The sequence below is a fragment of the Phascolarctos cinereus genome, unplaced genomic scaffold (assembly GCF_003287225.1).
Source record: "Phascolarctos cinereus isolate Bilbo 61053 unplaced genomic scaffold, phaCin_HiC Scaffold_2;HRSCAF=192, whole genome shotgun sequence".
Taxonomy (NCBI): domain Eukaryota; kingdom Metazoa; phylum Chordata; class Mammalia; order Diprotodontia; family Phascolarctidae; genus Phascolarctos; species Phascolarctos cinereus.
This window is the reverse complement of record NW_027555625.1, coordinates 175,310,300-175,330,663: the sequence shown is the minus strand read 5'-3', so window position 1 is coordinate 175,330,663 and position 20,364 is coordinate 175,310,300. Positions and strand designations below refer to the sequence as shown.

The window sequence follows — 20,364 nt, the reverse complement described above, 5'->3', positions numbered from 1 at the left end:
GGGAAGTTATTAGGACATTAACTGGGTGTTAGCTGGGTCAGTAGAGAGAAGGAGAGGGAACAGGCGCCAAAGATGTAGAAATAGAATTGACAGGACTTGGGGACTGACTGAACATGAGAGGTGAGGGAGAATAGGCAGTTGAAGACAACTCCTAGGTTACAAACTTGGATGACTAGAAGCACAATGGAAACAAAGAATTTAAGAAGAGGCTCTTTTTTTTTTGTCTTGGTGTTTTTAATGCCTAGCATAGTGCCTGACTCATACTAAGCACTTGGTGGATTGATTTCTTGGGAGAAGATTACAAGATCTTTCTTAGGCATGCTGAGTTTGAGATGCCTTTTGGATATCCAGGTATTGTTCAACAGAAAGCTGGTGGTGCAGGACTGGAGTTCAGGAGAAAGATGAGGTCTGGATATGTAGATCTAGAGGCATCTAAATAGAGATAATACTTGAATCCTTGGGAGCAGATGAGATTACCAAGGGAGAGCACGTAAGAGAGAGAAAAGTAAAGTATCTGGGCAGCACTCTGGGGTATACCCATTACAAGATTAACTCCACTTTATCTTGCATATATCCTGTTTGTCTTTTCCATTAGACTGTGAGATCCTTGAAAGCAGGGACTTTCTTTTGCCTTTTTTTGTTTGCTGAGTGCTTAGCACAGGGCCTGACAATCAGTCGACAAGCATTTGAGATATAGTAGGTGCTTAATAAATACTTGACTTGGCTTGACAAAAGTTGTGGGACATGAATGAATGAGCCAGAGGAAGAAACTGAGGAGAGATCAGAGAGGCAGGAGAAGAATCAGGAGAGTAGTGTCATGAAAACCCAGGAAAGAGAGAGTTGTCAAGAGTGTCAAATGCTGCAGAGGTCAAGAAGTGTGAGAAATGAGAAGTCAATGCACTTATCAGTCAGGAGATCACTGGTAACCTTGGACAGAGTGGTTTCAGTTGATTCATAGCATGCCAGAGTTGGAAGGGTCTTTGAAGATTGTCTAGTCCAATGCTCTCAAAACTGAGGCTCAGAAAAGACTTGCCCAAGGTCACACGTCTCATGAGTGGCAAAGCCAAGGTTAGAACTCATATCTCTTGAGTCAAAGACCTTTCCCAATATACTATACTGCCTCCCATACAGTAGTTCTGGCTATTAGAGAAATTTCTCTTCTTGAGAGAACTGGTTGTTAAACATTTACCTACACACCTCTCCTCTTTCCATTCCAAATTGCTACCTCTTTTGCACAATGCTAAAAGACATAGAATGAGCAATAACCCAGAGAATGAGATGCCCTTTTGAGTTCAGGAAATGAATAAATCAACTTGGATGGAGTGCATGGTTCACATAGGAGAACTAAATATTGCACCTCTTTAAATGAAGAGACCTTATCCAAATAACATCATACATCCACTATCAGAACTCTCCTAGACAGAAGTCACACCAGGCCCAGGCAGGGATTCATTTTGGGATAAGGGAAATTCAACATTTCAGCAGGATGCAATGGAAAGAGCACTGGGTTTGGAATCAGAGGATCTCGGTTCAAATCCTGCCTCTGTTACCTCCGAAACTTTAGGCAAGTCCTTTCACTTCTCTGTACCTATGTTTTCCGTCATCTGTAAAATGAGTGTGGGGGGTGGGAGAGGGACTAAGTAGTTTCTAAGGCCCCTTGCAGCTCTAAACCCATGATCCTATTATCCTAGAAATGTCTGCCCTCCCTTGCTGGAATGGGGTAGCTAGATAATGATTCTTTGAAAAGAGATCTCAGTTGCTGTTATTGAAAGGAGTATTTTGAATGGAATGTCAGTAAAGGCCAGAAATCTTGGGAGTAAGCAATGTCATCAGGACCCAGTAAGTGCCTTTTCTATCATCTCAGGGACTCCCTTCACTGTCTCTAAACAGGAGCTCACAGGAAGATAAGGCAGGGAAGAATAGCAGCTCAAGGCCAGAGCAGCATGTGTCCCCTACTGCTCCAATTACCATGGCAACCTCAGTCAAGAATTTTTTAAAAAATAACACACCCATAGCTTCTCACTTCTGGTTCCCAGTAGACTCATCCAGGCAATGCCAGAAAACTGGAGACTGATGCTTCAGGATCCTTCTAGGGCTTTTCTCATCATTATCCTGAGCCCCTTTCAGAGATAATTTCTGTTTCTCAGTCTGGTTTGTAAAGTGGAAATCTGATTCATCTAGGAGTCGAGAGAGAGAGAGAGAGAGAGAGAGAGAGAGAGAGAGAGAGAGAGGAGAAGGAAGGAAGGAAGGAAGGAAGGAAGGAAGGAAGGAAGGAAGGAAGGGATCAGACATAAGCTCCTGTTAAGGCCCTGAACTATATCTCTTTGTCTAAACTTTTTTTTTTACTTCTGTCCCTACCTACTCCCCTTATCTTACAATACTTCCAACCTTCTCCCTACCTGTATTACAGGTACCACAGAATACAGTGGGGGAGGTAGAACCCAGAACAGAATCCAGAAGTTATTTTTTAATCACCTGGGAGAGACCAGGTATAACTCCTGAAGCTGTGGAACCAGGGCTAAACCTATATAATGTTTCAAAATCAACAGAGTTTGATTCTGGAACCTCTCACTACCTCATTCATTGTTCCCTCTTCTCCTGATTCATAGGTTTTAGTTGAGATTAGCTTTAAGATGACACCCACTCTTAATAGTAGTGGTGGGACTTTTGAAGAGCAAAAAGTCTTCAAGATCTCAAGGAATGAATGCCTAATTGTGGAATTTCAGGTACCAGTATTTTACTAGGTAGAGAAGTAGGACCAATAGATAAAAGTTACAACAAGGCAGATTTTTGCTCAAAATAAATAGGGAATTCCTAACAACTACCCAAAATGAAATGTACTATTGTGGCTCTCTAGGGGTTATGGTTGATGTGGTACTTGGGTATGACCACACAAACTCCTATCGCTTTCTGCTACTGGCTCATCTTCCTTATTACATCTCATTCCAGGTTCAAAGGCAGGCTAATGTTTATAATCTAATGGAATACTCCTAGTAAATTACCCAAATTGCAGAAATTCTCTCTCTTATCAATATAGCCCAGACCATTAAGTAAAAGCAAGGAAATCTCTTCTTCTTAGGATAGTTTTCTCTATCACAAACTATAAATGCATAGGCTTAGAAAAGATATCGCTGTTAATGGCCATGTAATTCATTAGCAGTTAGAAAACATGAAAAAGCAGATAAATATATCTTCTAGGTATAGGAGACTACAACAGGATGCACAACTAGGATCTCATTTTTCTCCCTTCTTATATCTACCTCTAACAGCTGGGCAGAGGGATGTTTTTAGAAGAAAGGGATTGAGATTTAAACTCTGTATGAATATTTCCCAAATGAGGATGAAAGAAGCTATTGACTGGACCAGCTGCTACACGTACCAGTGTGGCTTGGTCTCAGCTCCAGGCCAGTCTTACCACATGCCAACCTTCTCTCACTCTCCAGTCTAGGTACTCCTTAGCTTGTATCTGTCTCTTACCTCTTCTTCTGGTGCCCCCAAACTTGGGCAGAAGTCCATTCCTCAAACGCCAATCAAAACATACTGGGTTCTCCTGGATGCCTAAATATACTCTAGCCCCGAGTTCTTTATCTAGGGAAGTCCTCCAAAGTCTCCTTGGAAGGTCTTCCAAAGTCTCTGTGATCCTGGGGGCCTCTATGTAGGTTTCAGCAGCCTGGTGCTATATCACCCAGTTGTTGTTGTTTGGTCATTTCCATCATGTCTGACTCTTCATGACCCCATGTGGGGTCTTCTTGGCCAAGATACCGGAGGACCTTCCTTCTCCAGCTAATTTTACAGTTGAGGAACTGAGGCAAATGACTTACCCAGGGTCACATAGCTAGTTAGTGTCTGAGGCCAGATTTGAGCTCATGAAAATAAGTTTTCCTGATTCCACCCAGTGGGGGCAATGAATTCTTCGTTTCAGAAGTGGTCAAGCAGAAGATAGGACATGAGGAAATATTAGAGAGGGGATTCAATCCAATTAAACCATCATTTATTAAGTGCTTAGCTAAATGTTGTGCTAGCTATTAGCTGCCTATCAGACAGGGTTTAGATTAAATCCTCTAAGGTCCCTTCCAACTCCAGAATTTTATGGTCCTAAGTAGTGGGAGAAATGTTTTGAGACTTTTTTTTTGGAGACCCTTATAATCTACCACATATAGGTCTGCCAACTTTATCTGCTCCCCAGGCCAGTCTTTCCTGCCTTCTCAGACCTCCTCCTGTAGGAGTTCATGGACAGTAATGGCTACAATTGTCAGCAACATCAGAGCTTTCTATGCTTCAGACAGTGTGTCTACCAGAGGAAGGGAGGCTGATACCTCATACTCCTACCCCTGCTTCCCTGGGAGTTGCCAATGGCTCCACATGTCCTGAATGGGCATAGCAGATTTAGAATGTCCCAATTCTTTGCAGACATGATGTCACATATCCCAGCTCAGGTTCTAGGAATGGGGGAGGGGGAAATGGCTCTGTTACTTTCATGGGCAGATAAATGAAAGGACAGAAAGCATCATGATGCTGCTCTAGGGTGATGAGGTCAGACATTTTATAGCCTTATACTTTCTTCCACTTTATGTAGGCATTTCTTGTAGGAGTCCTTTAATCTTTTGTGTTCATTATGACACCTTCCACTTATTTCCACATTATTTCCTTTTCTTCCTTCCGCATTTGTTTTCTCCTTACCTCAATTAAATAAATCATCTGTCTGTGGATCTAAAATTATAATATTCACTTCAGAGATGCATTTCAGGAAGTGAAGGACTTAGCATTTTTACATGATGCAATGGAGAGAGCACTGGATTTAGTCAAATGACTTGGATTTGAATAATATGTTGGCAATTAACCTAATTTCTCTGGGCCTCAGTTTCTTCATCTGTAAATGAGAAAGTTGGACTAGAAGACTTCCAAAGTCCTTTCTACCTTTCAATCTATGATACCATTATAATAATAACTGCTAGCATGTATATGGTGCTTTACAAATGTTATCTCATTTTATCCTCACAGAGACCTTTGGAGGTAGGCTCTATTATTATTCCCGTTTCACAGTTGAAACTGAGGCAAAGACAGAGATTAAGTGACTTGACCTAGGTCACACAGCTAGTAAGTATCTAAGACTAGACTTCAACTCAGGTCTTCCTGACTCCAAGTCTCTGTCATCTGAGCAAAAATAGGGTAGATTGTTGTAGAAAGGATAGTAGACTGGGAATCAGGAGATATAGTGGCCAGTCCCAACTTTTCTATTCATTAGCTGTGTAATCTGCGGAAACTTCTCCTCTTTGGCCTCAATTTACCCATCGGTAAAATGGAGGAGGAGGAGTGGTTAGAACTGGAAGGGCACTTCAGAACATTCAATCCAACATCTCCAATTCCTCCCCATCTAAGACACTTTCCAGAGCATGTACTTGTACTTTAATCTGTGGTTGGAAAGCTCCTCATGGATTGGAGACTAGAAATGAGAACAAGGCCTCCAATGAGAAGCTTTCAAGTAGTAGGAATGGTACCTCAGGGAAAGTCAGTGAGGATTGTGTTCATGGAGGAAGATGCTCCCACCCTTCGGCCCTGGATAAGACTGTCATGGCTGCCATGAAGAAATGCCTGGGCCTATGTAGTCATAAGCACATGAGTCTCTCCGCCCGTAGCTATTGATTTACTGTCCTGCAGCACCATTAAGGGGATTTGGTCAAGATTACACAGCCATGACTTGCAATTAGTTTGCTACCTCCAAATAATTAGTTCAGAGCTTCTCTCCCTCCCAGGGAAGCCTTTATCCAACTTTTTGTCCTTCTCATAGAACTGTCTCACACGATATCCTGAAATGAAAGACGGGAGCATTTGGGGGACAGTACTACTGGGTGAATGCTTTAGCTGGAAGTATCTCATCATCCCCTCCCTATTTGATCATGTTTTTACGTTCCCTGTAACTATCTCTGAGGCCCCATTTGTGTGACATTCCTGCATGGTACTGGGAGAGGCACTTCATTCATGGGATCCTTTCCTTTTATTTGCCGTAGGGTAAAAGCGCCACATTCCCAGACGTTACCCATTTGACACAATGTAGTATAGTGGAAAGAGCATTGGGCTTGGAATGACAAGAGCTGGATTTGAGTCCTGAGTTTGCCACTTACTATCTGTATTGCCTTGGCCAAATTACTTTGCCTTCCAAAGCCTCAGTTTCTTTATGTATTCCTTATGAGGAAACTGAGGCAAACAGAGGTTAAGTGAATTATCCAAAGTCACATAGCTAAGTGTCTAAGGCAGATTTGAACTCGAGTCTTCCTGATTCCGAGTCTCTATCCACTGGACAAAAATAGGGTAGATTGGTATTGAAAGTTGACTAGGAATTAGGAGACTTAGTGGCCAGTCCCACTACTTCCATTCATTAGCTGTGTAATCTGAGGGAAATTTTTCCTCTCTGGGACTCAGTTTTCCCAGCTGTAAAAGGGGAGAGGGGGAGTGAAAAACTATTTGCCTCATTTTTTTTCATAAATTCAGTACACTGGAGAAGATAATCTCCAAGCTCTAGATCTATGAACTTTCATCCTAATCCCACATCCACAAACTTTAGTGGGCCCAGACTGGATGAACACCTGTCAGGAAGCTATCTAGGTGGTTCCTGCCCTAGGAAGGAGGTTGAGCTGAAGACCTCTGAGAGTCTTTCCAACTCAAAGACACTATGTTTTTGTGATTTTGTTGTTCCATTATTCCAATACTCCTCTCAGAGCCTCATTCATCCCTTAAGGTGGTTGATTATCTTTCCTTTAACCCACCCCCTTTCTCACTTTTTAAAAAAAATAATGTTTTTCAATTAAAATCTATTTTTTCCTCTATCTCCTATCTCCCTATTGTGAAACAAAAACAAATAATCATAGTCATGCCAAACAAATTCCTGCACTGACCATGTCAAAAAAATATAAATCTGATTCCACACCCCGAGTTCCTCACTTCTCTCTCTTTTGTGAAATAGGTAGCATGTTGTATCATGGGGCCCATAGAACCGTGGTTGGTTGCTGCCTTGCCCACGGTTCTTAAATCTTTCCAAGTGGTTTGTCCTTACATTGTGATTGCTATCATATCAATTAGTCACCTAGTTGTACTCACATTGATCAGTATCAGTTCCCAGATTCTTCTGAAATGGTTCCCTTGATCATCACTTATGCCATGACAGTATTCCCTTAAATTTATGTACCAGTATTTGTTCTCATTCCCCAACTGATGGGCACCTGTTTAATTTTCAGTTCTTTGTCTTCACAAAAAGAGCTGCTATAAATATTTTTGTAAATATGAGTCCTTTCCCCCCTTCTCTGATCTCTTTGGTGTATAAGCCCAGCAGTGATATAGCTGGTTCAAAGGGTACACAGCCCTTCCTGCTTATATCTATCCCTGAGTCTCAGGAGCGAGAGGACCCATTTCTAATTCTAAGGCTGTCCCAGGGCAAAATTATGAAGTACGTGAAATTTTCTCCTTCACCTTCACTTTATGTGTCTGCCTCCTAGCTTTCTATGTCCTCTTCCTCCATGGGAACCCAGTACCCTTGAGCTTCCGTAGTACCCCTATGAAATCCTAACCCATCCAGGTCTGTTCTACTCTGGACAAATCTGTGCCTCTTCCCACCCTCCCCTCAAAAGTCCTACCCTCTCAGTGAGCTGATCTCACCTTGCTGTCACAAGGGAAAATAAATGCAAACGAATTCACACTAACCAGTTTGGGGTAGTGAACCTCCTAGTCCCTGAACGTTCCTGTGCCTTTCTTGAATCAGGGACTGGCCAGACCAGATCCCTGATAATCTGTCCCCCAGCTTCTGCTGGCACCATAATTTGATGCCCTGATCTAAGGTCTGCTGCCTTTTACCTCTACCTTCTGTCTCTAGGGCAGTTAGGTGGCACAGTGGATAGAGTGCTGGGCCTGGAATCAGGAAGATTCATCTTCCTGAGTTCAAATGTGGCTTCACATACAAGTTTTATGACTCTGGGCAAGTCACTTCACCCTGTTTACCTCAGTTTTCTCATCTGTAAAATGAGCTGGAGGTGGAAATGGCAACCACTCCAGTGTCTTTGCCAAGAAAACCCCAAAAGGAATTATAGAGTCAGACATGACTGAAACGACTGAACAACAATAACCAAATGCTTCATTTTACAGAAAAGGAAACTGAGGCCTAAAGAAGGAAAATCATTTGCTCAAGATTATAGAAGGAATCAGTAGTGGAACTCCTTGGGATTTGAACCCAGGTCCTCTAACGTCAGATCCTTCCACTGTCCTGGCCACTACACCACACGATCTATTCTATCCTCCTTTTCTTGGAAATGGGTTTTACAAACCAAGCCTTCTGTTCCATCAGCCCTCCTGCTACTGCAAGCCATCACCTCCTGCCTGAACTATAGCAATATAATTCTCCCACCTCACCCTTCTTCCAGTTTTCTTTTTTCTCTCACCCCTTTAGCAGTTTACTTCTTCCTGAAACACCAATTTCATTGTGTCATTTGAGAACATGTAGTGGCTCCTTCACTGTCATAGGGTAAGGGTGATTTTGTCACCTTCAGTAGAGATCTCCCAGGTGAGAGAAATCCCTTTTTCAAGGCCTCTGAGACTTCCCTCCATCCTGTTTGTTGCTTTAGTAAATTGCCTGCCAATACTGAGAGATTTTGCCCAGGGTCATAGAGCTAGTCAGTATCCAAGGCAGGATTTTTACTCATGTCATCCTGATTCCTATACCAGTTCATTATACTACACTACACCCAGTTATACATACCACACAATGCTACAAAATACTGTGTTTCATAATAATTTGCTTTTCATAGAAACTTATAGTTATTTACAAAGTACTTTGATGTACACTATCTGATTGATTACCTCACAAAATTTTTGTGAAAATCAATCAGTCAATAAGCATTTCTTAAAAGTTCACTGTGAGGTAGGCACTTCAGATCTCGTAACGTATATGATGAAAAAGAAGTTTGTATGATCAATAGTGAAAATAATTCATCAGATTTTATAACCCAAAATACCAACATTAACATATTGTAATATGAAGACCAGAATCAGAAATACCTTTCTTGAACATATCCAGTTTTGCTTGTCTGGTTCAGGACACCTCTTTTTAAGAATGGCTTAGAGAAGCTAGAGCACCCAGAGAAGGACAAACAAGATGGTGAAGGGTTCTGAATCCAAACCATGTGAAGATGAACTGAAGTACCTAGGAGACCTAGGACCCAACCTGGAGAAGAAAAGCTAGGGAGGAGGGGGGAAGGGACATGAAACCTGTCTTCCAGCCATTGAAGGGCTGTCCTATGGAAGGAAATTTGGCCTCAGAAGGCAGAATTAGGAAGTTGCAAAGAGGCAAATTAAGGCATGATGTAAGGGGAAAAAAACCTTCTAAAGTGGAATGGGATGGGCAACCTCCAGAGGGAGAGGGGTCTCCTTCCTCGGAAGCCTTCAAGCACAGGCATGTTACGGTGAGGATTCCTTTCATGTGTGGGTTACACTAGACAGCCATTGAGGTCCCTTACAACTCTCAAATGCTGTGATTCCATGAAAAAACAAAATGAAACAAAACGGTAGAAGCATTTCCCACAATTCTGTATTGTCAGCTACAAAGTCTGTCTTCTCAGTTGCCAGGGGACAACAGGGTGTGAATGATAAGGAAGGCTGGGAGCCCAGTGGTTGAACCAGAAAGCTTTTGTTGTACTGCAGGTTAAGGAAACCTTTTTTTTAAAGATACGTAAATGGATTCTGAGATCCAGAGTTAAAAAGACAAACAAAATAAATCAAAAAATCCTATGAACCAGGCACTGTGCTAAGAGCTGAGAATATAAATATGAGCAAAAAGAAAGTCTTTGCCCTCAAGTTTACATTCCAATGAGAGATGACAATACATAAAAGGAAGCTGAAAGTGGGGGGAGGTGGGAGGTAGATAGAGCACTGGCATCAGGGAGGTCTGAGTTCTAATCTGTCCTAAGACACTTACGAGCTCTTACACCCATAGCAAGTCATTTAATCTTTGCCTGCCTCAGTTTCCTCATTTGTGAAATGGGAATAATGATAAAACATACCTCCTAGAATTGTTGTGAGGATTAAATGAGATATTTGTTAAAGCAGCTTGCAAACTGCAAGCTACTATTATTATTACTCTTAATTAATTAATATTACTAATTATTAATATTACTCTACACACAAGGGAATAGTAGAGAAAGAGGTACAGAGTTAAAAGTGGAGCCCAGAGAAGAATGAAGGAGTGAACATGGCTGACCTGGGCACTTTTCTTAAAATGGGTGTCCTGGAAGGAACTGACCAATCAAAGAAAGAGGCTGAAGGGAAAGAATAATCTCTTCCACAGTGAGGAGAGTGTTGAGTTCTAGTGAAGGAAGAAGTCTAGAATCAGTTGAGCCCAGAAGGAGTGACTGAACATTTATTAAGTGCTAACTATGTGCCGGACGGGCAGCAAGGTGGCACAATGGATAGGGTGCCAGGCCTCAGTGAGAAAGAACCGAGCTCAAATGCAGCCTCAGACACTTACTGGCAATGTGACCCTGGGCAAGCCATTTGACCCTGTTTGCCTCAGTTTCCTCATCTGTAAAATGAGCTGGAGAAGGAAATGATAAACTGCTCCAGTATCTTTGCCAAGAAAACCCAAAATGGGGTCGTGAAGAGTTGGACATGACTGAAAACAACTGAGCAGTAACAACATGGGCCAGACATTGTGCTAAACACTGGAGATAAGAAGAGAAACAAAAGCCCTATTCATTACCTCAAGGAGCTCATAATAATAATAATAATAGTGGAGACATCAAAAGTGATGCACATACAGGATACATACAAAGTAGGTGGGAGGTCATCTTAGAAGGAAGGCACTAGTAGTAGATATAGGACCCTGAAAGTCCTCCTACAGAAGGCGGGATTTAAGCTGAGTCTTAAAGGAAGCCAAGGGGGTTGAGGCAAGGAGGAGCCCGGAATAGTCACTGCAAGGTCAGATGGAGAGTTGTACGTGAGGACCAGCAGGTAGGCCAGTACTGTTAGATTGTAGGGCATGTGGAAGGGAATAATGTATGAGGACTGGAGAGAGAGAAAGGGGCCAGGTTATGAAAGGCTTTAAATATCAAGCAGAACATTGTATATTTGGTCCTGGAGGTAACATACGAGAGCCACTAGAGTTGTTGAGGAAGATTAAGTAACATGGCTTAGATCTGTGCTGTAGGAAAATCCCTTTAGTGGCTGAAAGGAGGATGGCTGGGTGTGAGGAGAGAGCAGAGGCAAGGAGGCCAAGGAGAAGGTTATTACAATAGTCAGAAGGAGGGGTGATGTTAATAAGGCTGGAGTAAGGTGGTAGCTGAGATTAAGAAGAAGGGGATGTATTTGAGAGTTCTTATAAACGTGAAAATGATAACATGTGACAACAGATAGGATATGTGGGGCAGGCATTATTATCTTCATTATACCAATGAGGAACCAGTCTCAGGGAAATAAAATTACTTGCCCAGGGGACTTGCAGGTATGGGAGTTTCTGGGAATCCAATTTATCTAGTCCTGCTGATTCCAGTTTCTTTTTCTTTTTTAGGCAATTGGAGTTAAGTGACTTGCCCAGAGTCACATAGCTAGTAAGTGTCAAGTGTTTGGTCTGAGGCCAGATTTGAACTCAGGTCCTCCTGACTTCAGGGCCAGTGTTCTATCCACTGTGCCAACTAGCTGCCACTTGATTTCAGTTTCAGTGCTCTCAAGTCCCTTAGTGAGTGTTGAAAGTGAATAAAATTACAGAAGGGATAGTGAGAAGGGACAGCTTCAGCTCTTCAAAACAAGAGTGTTCGTTTACTCCATTCGAATTGTGAGAACCAGCAAAGCAGAAGACAACAGTACTAGTTAACACCAGTGTTCCCTGTCTAGGAAGTAGATTTGACAGATTTGACAGGTTCCCAAGTAAACAGATTATGTCACAAAGTGGCAAAGATGTTAGCTGAATGATTTCACTGTACTCACCCACGAGCTGCACGGTGTTTCACCTTATCAGAGTGAGGCTGAGAAATGAGACCAGGGCCAGGAGCAAACCTTGATCTGGAACCTCACCAAGAACAGAAGCCAACACCCTCACACAGTCAATCAGTCAACAAGTTTTTATTAAGTGCCTACTGAGTGTCAGGTACTGTACAAAGGGGATTAAAAAAAAAGGCGAAACAAACTGGGTACAATAAACACCCAGTCCCTGCCCTGAAGGAGCTCACAGTCTACTGGTTCCATGTGTGTATGCATTTGAGTCATCAGACATTCGTATCTGATTGCTGCAAAAATGCTAATCTCCCCACCCCCCACTCCTTTAGGAGAAATCATGGGCATTGTTGGGATCATCATAATTTTATGTAGCTGGACTCCCTGAGACACCTCTTTGCCTACTGTTGCTTCCTCCTCCTCCTCCTCCTCCTTCTCATTCTATATGACCCTTATTTCCCAATATGGCTCCCTCCCCCAACCAGAGAGTTCTGCTTTATAACAAAGAACAAAAAAGGAAAAAAGGCATTTCAGCAATAATGTAAATGAACGAGTTTTGGTACTTGAATTGATGAAATACTACTGTGCTCTAAGAAATGAACAAAGAGGTAATTTCAAAGAGACATGGAAAGACTTGTATGACCTGATGAAAGAAGCAAAACCAAAAATGGTTTGTGTTATAACATTAGTATTGTAAAAATGAACAATTCGAGGACTTTTATGAAGTGGTGAAGAATTAAATGAGCAGAACCAGGAGAGCAATTTATGCAATAGTAACAACACCGTGAAAACAAACAACTTTGCAAAAACAAAAAACAAAAAGGGGCAGCTAGGTGGTGCAGTGGATAGAGCATTGGCCCTGGAGTCAGGAGGCCCTGAGTTCAAATCTGGCTCCAGATACATAACACTCACTGGCTGTGGGACCCTGGGCAAGTCACTCAACCTCAATTGCCTCATCCAAAAACAAAGCCAAACAACCTTGAATGCTGTAAGACTTATAAATCAGTATAATGACCATTCACGATTCCAGAGGATCAATGACCAGACATGCTATTACAGAGAGGTGATGGATTTAGGGCACAGAATGAGACATAAAACTTTTCTTATAATGTTTGTTTTCTTCTTTTTTATAATAGATTGGAGGATGGGAGGAAGAGGAAAATAGATTTCTGTTCACTAAAACAAAAATAAAGATGCAGGGGAATGTTAAATTCATTTATTCACTTGACAAATGTTTATTAAACAACTAACAGGTGCAGAATTCGAGGCTCGTTCCTGGGAGCAGCGGGAGGAGTGGGGAGGGGAGATAAAAGGTTTGGCTCTGACCTAGAGCCTAACTTTGTAGCCTGAAACAGGCTACAATGAAACTTGGAGCAGCTTTTCTGTTGTTGTTGAGTGGTGTCTGACTCTTCATGACCCCATTTGGGGTTTTCTTGGCAAAAATACTGGAATGGTTTGCCATTTCCTTTTCCAACTCATTTTACAGATGAGGAAACTGAGGCAAACAGCATTAAGTGATTTGCCCAGGGTCACAGAGCTAGTAAGTATTTGAGACTGCATTTGAACTCAGGTCTTCCTGGCCCCAGGGCTAGAATTCTCTCCACTGTGCCCTAGCAACTCTGGTGGAATCTGAACCCACAACCTGAGTTTCGGTGGAGGTCAGTAAATAATAGGCACTTAAACATTTATGGAATTTGATTGAATTTATGATAAAAGTTATAATAAGTATTTTTGATATTAGCTTACATTTATGTAAGTATTTTATCATTACTAAAAGTCCTCAATATGCATATACATTTTTATTGATTTAACTTTTATATTTTCAGCTTTCAAAATGTGGGATACCTGTGAGGTAGGTAGCCTAATCCACCCATTTGGTAGTTAAGGGCATCAAACTTCAGAGTGACTTGCTGAAGGGTCATCCCATTAAGAAGTAGTAGACTCAGGACTCCAAGCCCAATTCTTTCCCCCACCCCCACCACCCCCAAACTGTGTAAGCTCTGGTTTCTACATGACTCTCTTGGCCCAAAGATCCTCTTTTTTGATGGATGGCTCATTGTGTTTTTTCTCCCCATCTGTAGCTACCCACTCAGTCCCTGAGTCATGAGGCTCATATTCTTCTCTTGAAACACATCTGGCCTTAGATTAGTGGGTAGGAGCCCACTCTAGCATTCAGGCCCAAGATCATTTGTGTGATTCAACTGAATTCCCTTTGCCTTCTATCATAGCAGAAATTCTAGTCTAGCCTTGTTCACATACCTAGACAGTTGAAGAGGAGAGTCAAGTGCTCTCACTGTGTTTACTCGCCTTAATGACCTGGGCACCAGAAGATTAATATCAATGAATTCTATTCAGCAAATTCTATTAGAACTCATTTCACCTGGCCCTCAGAGAGAGTTCAACAAATGTTCACCCTAGAAGGGTGCTAAGGGTAATCCTGGGCAAATCATTTAACCTCTATCTTCCTGTTTGCTCATCTGTAAAATGGGGATAATTAATAATAGCATCTACCTCCCAAGGTCATTGTGAAGATCAAATGAAATAATATTTGTAATGAGTTTTGCAAACCTGAAAGCACTATATAAATGCTTGTTATTGTCCAAGGTCAAATAGCCAGTATGTATTCATAGGCAATACTTGAACTCAGGTCTTCCTGACTCTGAGGCTGGCTTTCTCAACACTGCCTCTCATTGACACTATTATCTATTGATAAAAATGGATATTATTAAAAATGTGTCACATTTTCAAAGCCATCCACAGATTTTCAAAGCACCTTCTCATATGATTTTCACAAACCTAAGAGGAAGCTGAGGTTCAGAGAGGTTACCATATAAATAAAATTGCTTGACTTAGAATTTTGTAGATCTGTCACCCAAACTGCCTAGCCATTGAGGGTTTCCTAGGAAAGATCTGAAAGAGCCCTAGGGTATAGATATTAATAACAAATGGGTCAGTAACCAAGATTGACACTCAGAGCCCCAGAGTGGCTCAGTCTATTCCTAAGCTATTATGTCTGCACCTCTCAATGCCTTACAGAATTTAAATTCAGAAAGACAGGCACCCTGCCAACTGAGTGTCACAATTAGAAACCAGTAATGAATGCACAGCTCTCTGACTCTCTTGGCTTCTCCCAAACACAGAGGGACAGTAACAACCCATTCCCAAGGAGCACTGTGGGGAAACCACTCAGACTATGAGATCTATGGAGATTCCAACAACATAATTCTTTGCTTCCCACTCACTCTCTGTGGGGATGTGTAAAGTACACTTGACTGCATCTCAACTTCCATTCTTCTTTATCTCTTCACAAAAGGGGAACAAAGTCTATCCTACATTTAAAAAAAAATTAAATCGCATCTTCTTCAAAGGGATTTGGTAGAAATAATTACAGTTAAAAAAAAAAAGAAAGAATTACAGTTATGACTTCAGTGTTACGGAACCCCCGTGGGAGTTGAGTAGCTAACACACACAATGAGTAACTCCACCCACTACATCCTGTAGGGCTTCAAGGAAAGATTTGGGTAAAGGCAGGGAATGACTGGGAGATGCTCTAGAACAAGGCCATCTTTTCTTTTGGATTGAGAATTCTGGTTTTAAAATGTCTTGAGCCACTACTATGGTAGTGGTAAAAGCAGCTGGAGTTTTGAACCAAAGTAAGGAAATTTAGAGCTACTTGTAGTGTCTCAGTAGGTGGGAGCAATTGAACTTGGTGTAGAGGTCTAGGTGCTAGGGGTGCTGGGACCCCGATATCACAACATGCGGGTCCTGTCCAAAAGAATTCGACTCAAGCCTTCTTTCAGCCAAAGACAAGGTTTATTAAAGATGAGCCATATAGGCCAGACTCTTAAGGAGTCAACACATTTGTGACGCCTGTAAGGATGAGTAGGCATAAGGAAGTCTCAGCCCCTAAGTGGTAGCAAGGATGGATCTTATATACAAAAAGACCATGGGAGGGATCTAGGAGCAGCCAAGCAGCCCGGGGTGATTGGGAGAAGGGGTATCCCGATGGGAGCAGTCTGCACTGGAGGAGGAGTTTGGGGAAGATCTTGAAGCTGGGGTGACTTGGGGGTGGGTCCTGGGAGAATCCCGATGGGAGTGTCTGGGAGGCTGAATTGGCTCGGACAAGATCAAGGATGGGATAAACCAGGGCCACCAGGCCAGCAATAGACGATGGAGGGGTAGGCTTAACTAGGGTAACAAAGAATTGGGAGACTGGGTGCAGGTGCCAAGGAAGAGCCAATTAACAGGAATAAGAATAACCTCAGGGGACCACTAGACTTCCCCGACCAGATGAAAGTTTAAATAAGGCTCAAGGAAGGGGTTTTTTTTTGGGGGGGGAGTGTCTTGAGCCCATACCCCATCATTGGCACTTGGTTAGGAAGGAGTAATTAGTTAAAATAGCAAGCTACCATCCTTCCCTGCCCCCCTAAAGGCATACCTAGGGCTGACTCTTCTTAAGCTTCCCTCCCTCCACATTGCTGCCTAATATTTGCCTTATGGTGTGCTGGGATGCCAGAATGCTCCCATTTCCAAAGGGTTCTGTGTCCCAAGGTTGAAGTCTCCTTGTCTCCAAAGGCATCTGTGTTCAGTCGATTTGTACTACTTGTCCAGGTGAGAGAAATGCTAGTTATACCTCTACAAAGACCTCATATTTATATAACACTTTGTGGTTTCCAAAGGGCTTTCTGCTTAACAACCCTGTGGAGTAGTATTTTATTATTATCCTGATTTTACAGGTTAGCAAACTGAGGCCCAAAGAGGTTAAAATGAATCGTTCAAACACGCTGGTATTTATGTGGCAGAGACAGGACTTTGAGCCAGGTCTTCTGATTTCAAAGTCCAATGCTGTCTTTACTACATCCCTCAGACACTCTGAATTTGTCCAGATGGTGGAATCTACTCCTTTTAAATTAGACAGAAAAAATAAAATCCCAGATCTACCGGGAAGAACTCAGAGCAAGAGTTAGGGTGCAGAGATGGGGAAAGGACGTTAAGAAAGCCTTGAGGTTCTGTCTTCCGGTAGGTGAATGTATTAGCCATCAGGAAATAGGGTTGTTTGGTCTCCTCTTGAGAGCCTATAGACAAAGGACATCCATAGCCCAATGTTCCTGTTACTATGACAAAGTCTTTCTCATGATCCACTCAATTAATCTCCTGTTTTAATTTCATCCCATTTCTTCTTGCTCAAAGGCAGAGAATAAATAGGGGGATGAAATTCTGAATGCCTAGGCCCTCTACTTTGTTTAATTATGGACCAGAGACAGGCTCACATTCCTATTTTGTGTACTGGCCTCTCATGCTATAAAATAGGAATCAAATCTATCCTTCCTGGCAAATGAGATCACCCAAACAAAGTGCCCTGCAGGAAGGTACTGCAAAGGTAAACACAGAAATTGCCTCCCAAATAGGTGAGTCACAATTACTCTGGGTAGCAGTAAACTCCTGAGTACATTCAACTCTTTCTCCTTATGGCTGAAAACACCTCCTCCTTTTCCTTAGCAGAGGACAAGCCAGAACAAGGTGATGCCTCCAGTCATGTGCTGGAGCCAACTCCAACTGGCTTGAAGCTGATTGTTAAATGTTCAGTGTGAACATTGCAAATGCTGCAAACCAGGGTTTGATTTAGTGTTTCCTTGATTGTCTAGACTTAAGAAAGTGACAGAAAACTTGTCAATAATGCAAATTAAGCTTAAATGTGTGCTCCCCATCTTGGGTTTTGCTTGTTTTTCCCCCAGAGGCAGATCATTTTACAGAAGCTCACATCTACTTGCCACAGGTAGTAGGAAGTGAAAAATGTCTAGCATCAACAATAAACTTATGAAGCAGGCAATACCATAGACTAACAAACATGTATTTAGCACCCACCTGTGCAGAGCATTGAGTTGCTGGAGGGGGGCCTGAAGGGGTGAGGTAAAAACTTCAAAAAGACATGCTCCCTACTTCCTGGGACTCAGTTCGGCAGGCAGATGAGACATCAGCACAGAGAGCTGTAAAACACGATGTTAAATGACAAATGCACTACAAAGATGCAAAACAAAGCTTGATCTGAGATTGGAGGGGGACCCATGACCCTCAGGATGATCCAGGAAAGCTTCCTAGAAAAGGTAGAATTTGAGCTGAAAGTGTAAAGGATGGATAGAGATTCAGCAGAGAAAGATGGGGAAGGACATTCCAGCCATAAGGGAAAGTGTGAGCCAAGGCACAGGGGTGCTGAGAGAGGTCATATTTGGGTTCAGGGCTATAGTTCTTAACCTTTTCTATATCACGGACCCCTTTGGCAGTTTGGTGAAGTCCATGGGAACCCCTCCTCCGAATAATGTTTGTTGCTTACATTCATAACTGAAGGAAATGCTAAATTTCAATTCAAGATTAGTGAAAATATATATATATATATATTTTTTCCCCATTCAAATTTGCAGGACCCCCCTCCTTGAAATCTGGTCCATGAACCCCACATTAAAAACCACAGAGTTAGTTTGGCTGAGACTAATATGGGATAGGGCATACCATGGACAAGTGAATGGGTGAATGAATGGATGAATGAATGAATGAATTTTTAAAAAGCTCTTATTCAGTGCTTCCTAGGTGCTGGCTGCTGCCCTAAGTGCTAGAATACCAATACAAGAATCAAGATATTTCTTGCTTTCAAGGAGCTTACATTCTAACAGAAGAAGACAACACATATAGGAGAGTGGTGGCCAGGGAAGGATGTTTTGGTCTCTCATGTCATAGACATGATGAGTGGAGTCATAGAGCAATTAATTCACACGTCCTTTCTAGAAAAGGGAGGGTTGGTTTGATTACTATGAGGGTGCCCCTTAGAATAGCATAAATCTTGAATTGTTACCTTTGTACCAGCATCCCAGGAATCCTTCTGTTAAACTCTTGAGCTCCTGTGTGCACACTGGAACCACTGCTTAACCTGCATACTCATTCCTGTGCCCCAGGCACTAGGCACCTTAGCAGAGCTTCCTGCCTGGCACTAAGGAGCTTCCTGGTTATTCTTCAGCACATGCCCAGCTTCTGCCCGTAGAGATAGAGAGGGCTTGCTTTTCAACACTGCCTGGTGCTCTGCTTACCCTTTCTGGGTCTTCTTGGCAAAGATTTCCTCCAAAGACTCCTACTTACTCTTGTCTGTTCCTGCCCCTTTGCATAGTATGGAACCATGAAGACTCCAAGAATGATATTAAACCTGGGACCAACCCAGCCACATTTCTGAAGGCAAGTTACATTATGTTGTGTTATTGTGCTTTTCTTTGTTGGTTCCAGGGGCCAGCAGCAACACAGTCCTGTGGATCCTCTATGCCATCATCCAGGCAATGACCTCAAGAGCCTGGGGCTGAGGAGAAGGAAGAAGAGGAGGAGAAGAACTGCACTGTGTTGCCAGCAACCCTCAATGCTTTGGGGAACCAGGAGGTTGTAGGATGGCTACACCTCAGATCCACATAGAAGAAGTGGTAGGTGGAGAAGGAGGGTACTTAGGGGCAACCCCTCCTCCTGATGACCACCTTCTGAGCCTGAAAGTCCTCACAGAGAAACTGAGGCTGCAGACTAGAAGGCCTTCCTACCTGGAATGGCAGGCCAAGCTAGAGGAGCAGACATGGAATTTCCCTAGGTCTACTGATGAGCAGGAGGAGAAAGAACCAAGGAAATTCAGAGAAGAGGAGTCGCCTCCCCTGAGAAAGTTACAACAGCAGCTACATGAAAGTAACAGTCAGGACCAGCCACCTCTGACTACTAGAAAATTGGATAGCTTTGAGAGTATTGATGAAGCTTTGCATTGGCTAAGGAAGGAACTGGTGAGTGGTTTACCTTTCAAACTCTTTTAGGAAAAGAAAAGATGTTGGCTCCATTCATTCTCAACCTAAAAAATGAATAAATAAATAAATAAATGGATGCCTGCCATATTCCTTTTACATGAGGGGGAAAATGATAATTTTCAAATTGAACAAGTCACTTAGGATGGTATATCCACATTCATGAAAACAGAGAAGACAGGTTCATTTGCACCCATTTTTACTCTATCTGAAGCAGAATTATGTAGCGAGCTGTTTGTCTTTAGTAATTCCTTTACCTGTCCTTTTGCTTTCCCTCCTTCCATCCCTATTTTGAAGAAATTAGGGTTGCTGAGTGTCCTTGTAAAGCTCTGTCACTTTGGTGACAGTGACTCTGTCCCTTCCTTTACTTCCCTCTCCATGAGTAGCCTCCTCTCTTCCTCTCCTTCATCCAAAATTTTACCCTTCTCCCTCACCCAACCCCTTTAGGGTGACTGTGATGGTAGTGATAAAGTATGGTGGAAAGAGCATAGAAGTTGGATTTGGAAGACCAGTGTTCAAGGGAGACAGTGTGGTATAGTGGAAATAATATTGGATTCAAATCCACACTCTGTTCCTTATT

At 42.4% G+C, this 20,364-nt stretch overlaps 2 protein-coding genes across 3 annotated transcripts in view; one reads left to right on the top strand and one right to left on the bottom strand.

The window, feature by feature from the left end:
* The window catches only part of FAM167A (family with sequence similarity 167 member A), a 57,261-nt gene that overhangs the window by 14,785 nt on the left and 22,112 nt on the right, over positions 1-20,364 (top strand). Inside the window, exon 2 of one of the 2 annotated variants that reach the window (XM_020985447.2) lies at positions 19,237-19,766. In XM_020985447.2, the coding sequence (XP_020841106.1) occupies positions 19,392-19,766 (375 nt within the window). In that variant the 5' untranslated portion in view covers positions 19,237-19,391. Of the gene's footprint in view, positions 1-18,826; positions 19,767-20,364 lie in introns of those variants that run through there. The other variant, XM_078149732.1, reaches the window with a different exon arrangement.
* GPCPD1 (glycerophosphocholine phosphodiesterase 1) overlaps positions 12,081-20,364 on the bottom strand; it is a 188,837-nt gene continuing 180,553 nt past the window's right edge. Inside the window, exons 25-27 of the transcript XR_002324264.2 lie at positions 19,780-19,831; positions 17,833-17,954; positions 12,081-17,042 (exon numbers count right to left, since the gene is read on the bottom strand). The gene's annotated coding sequence lies outside the window, so the exon portion shown is untranslated. The remainder of the gene's footprint in view (positions 17,043-17,832; positions 17,955-19,779; positions 19,832-20,364) is intronic.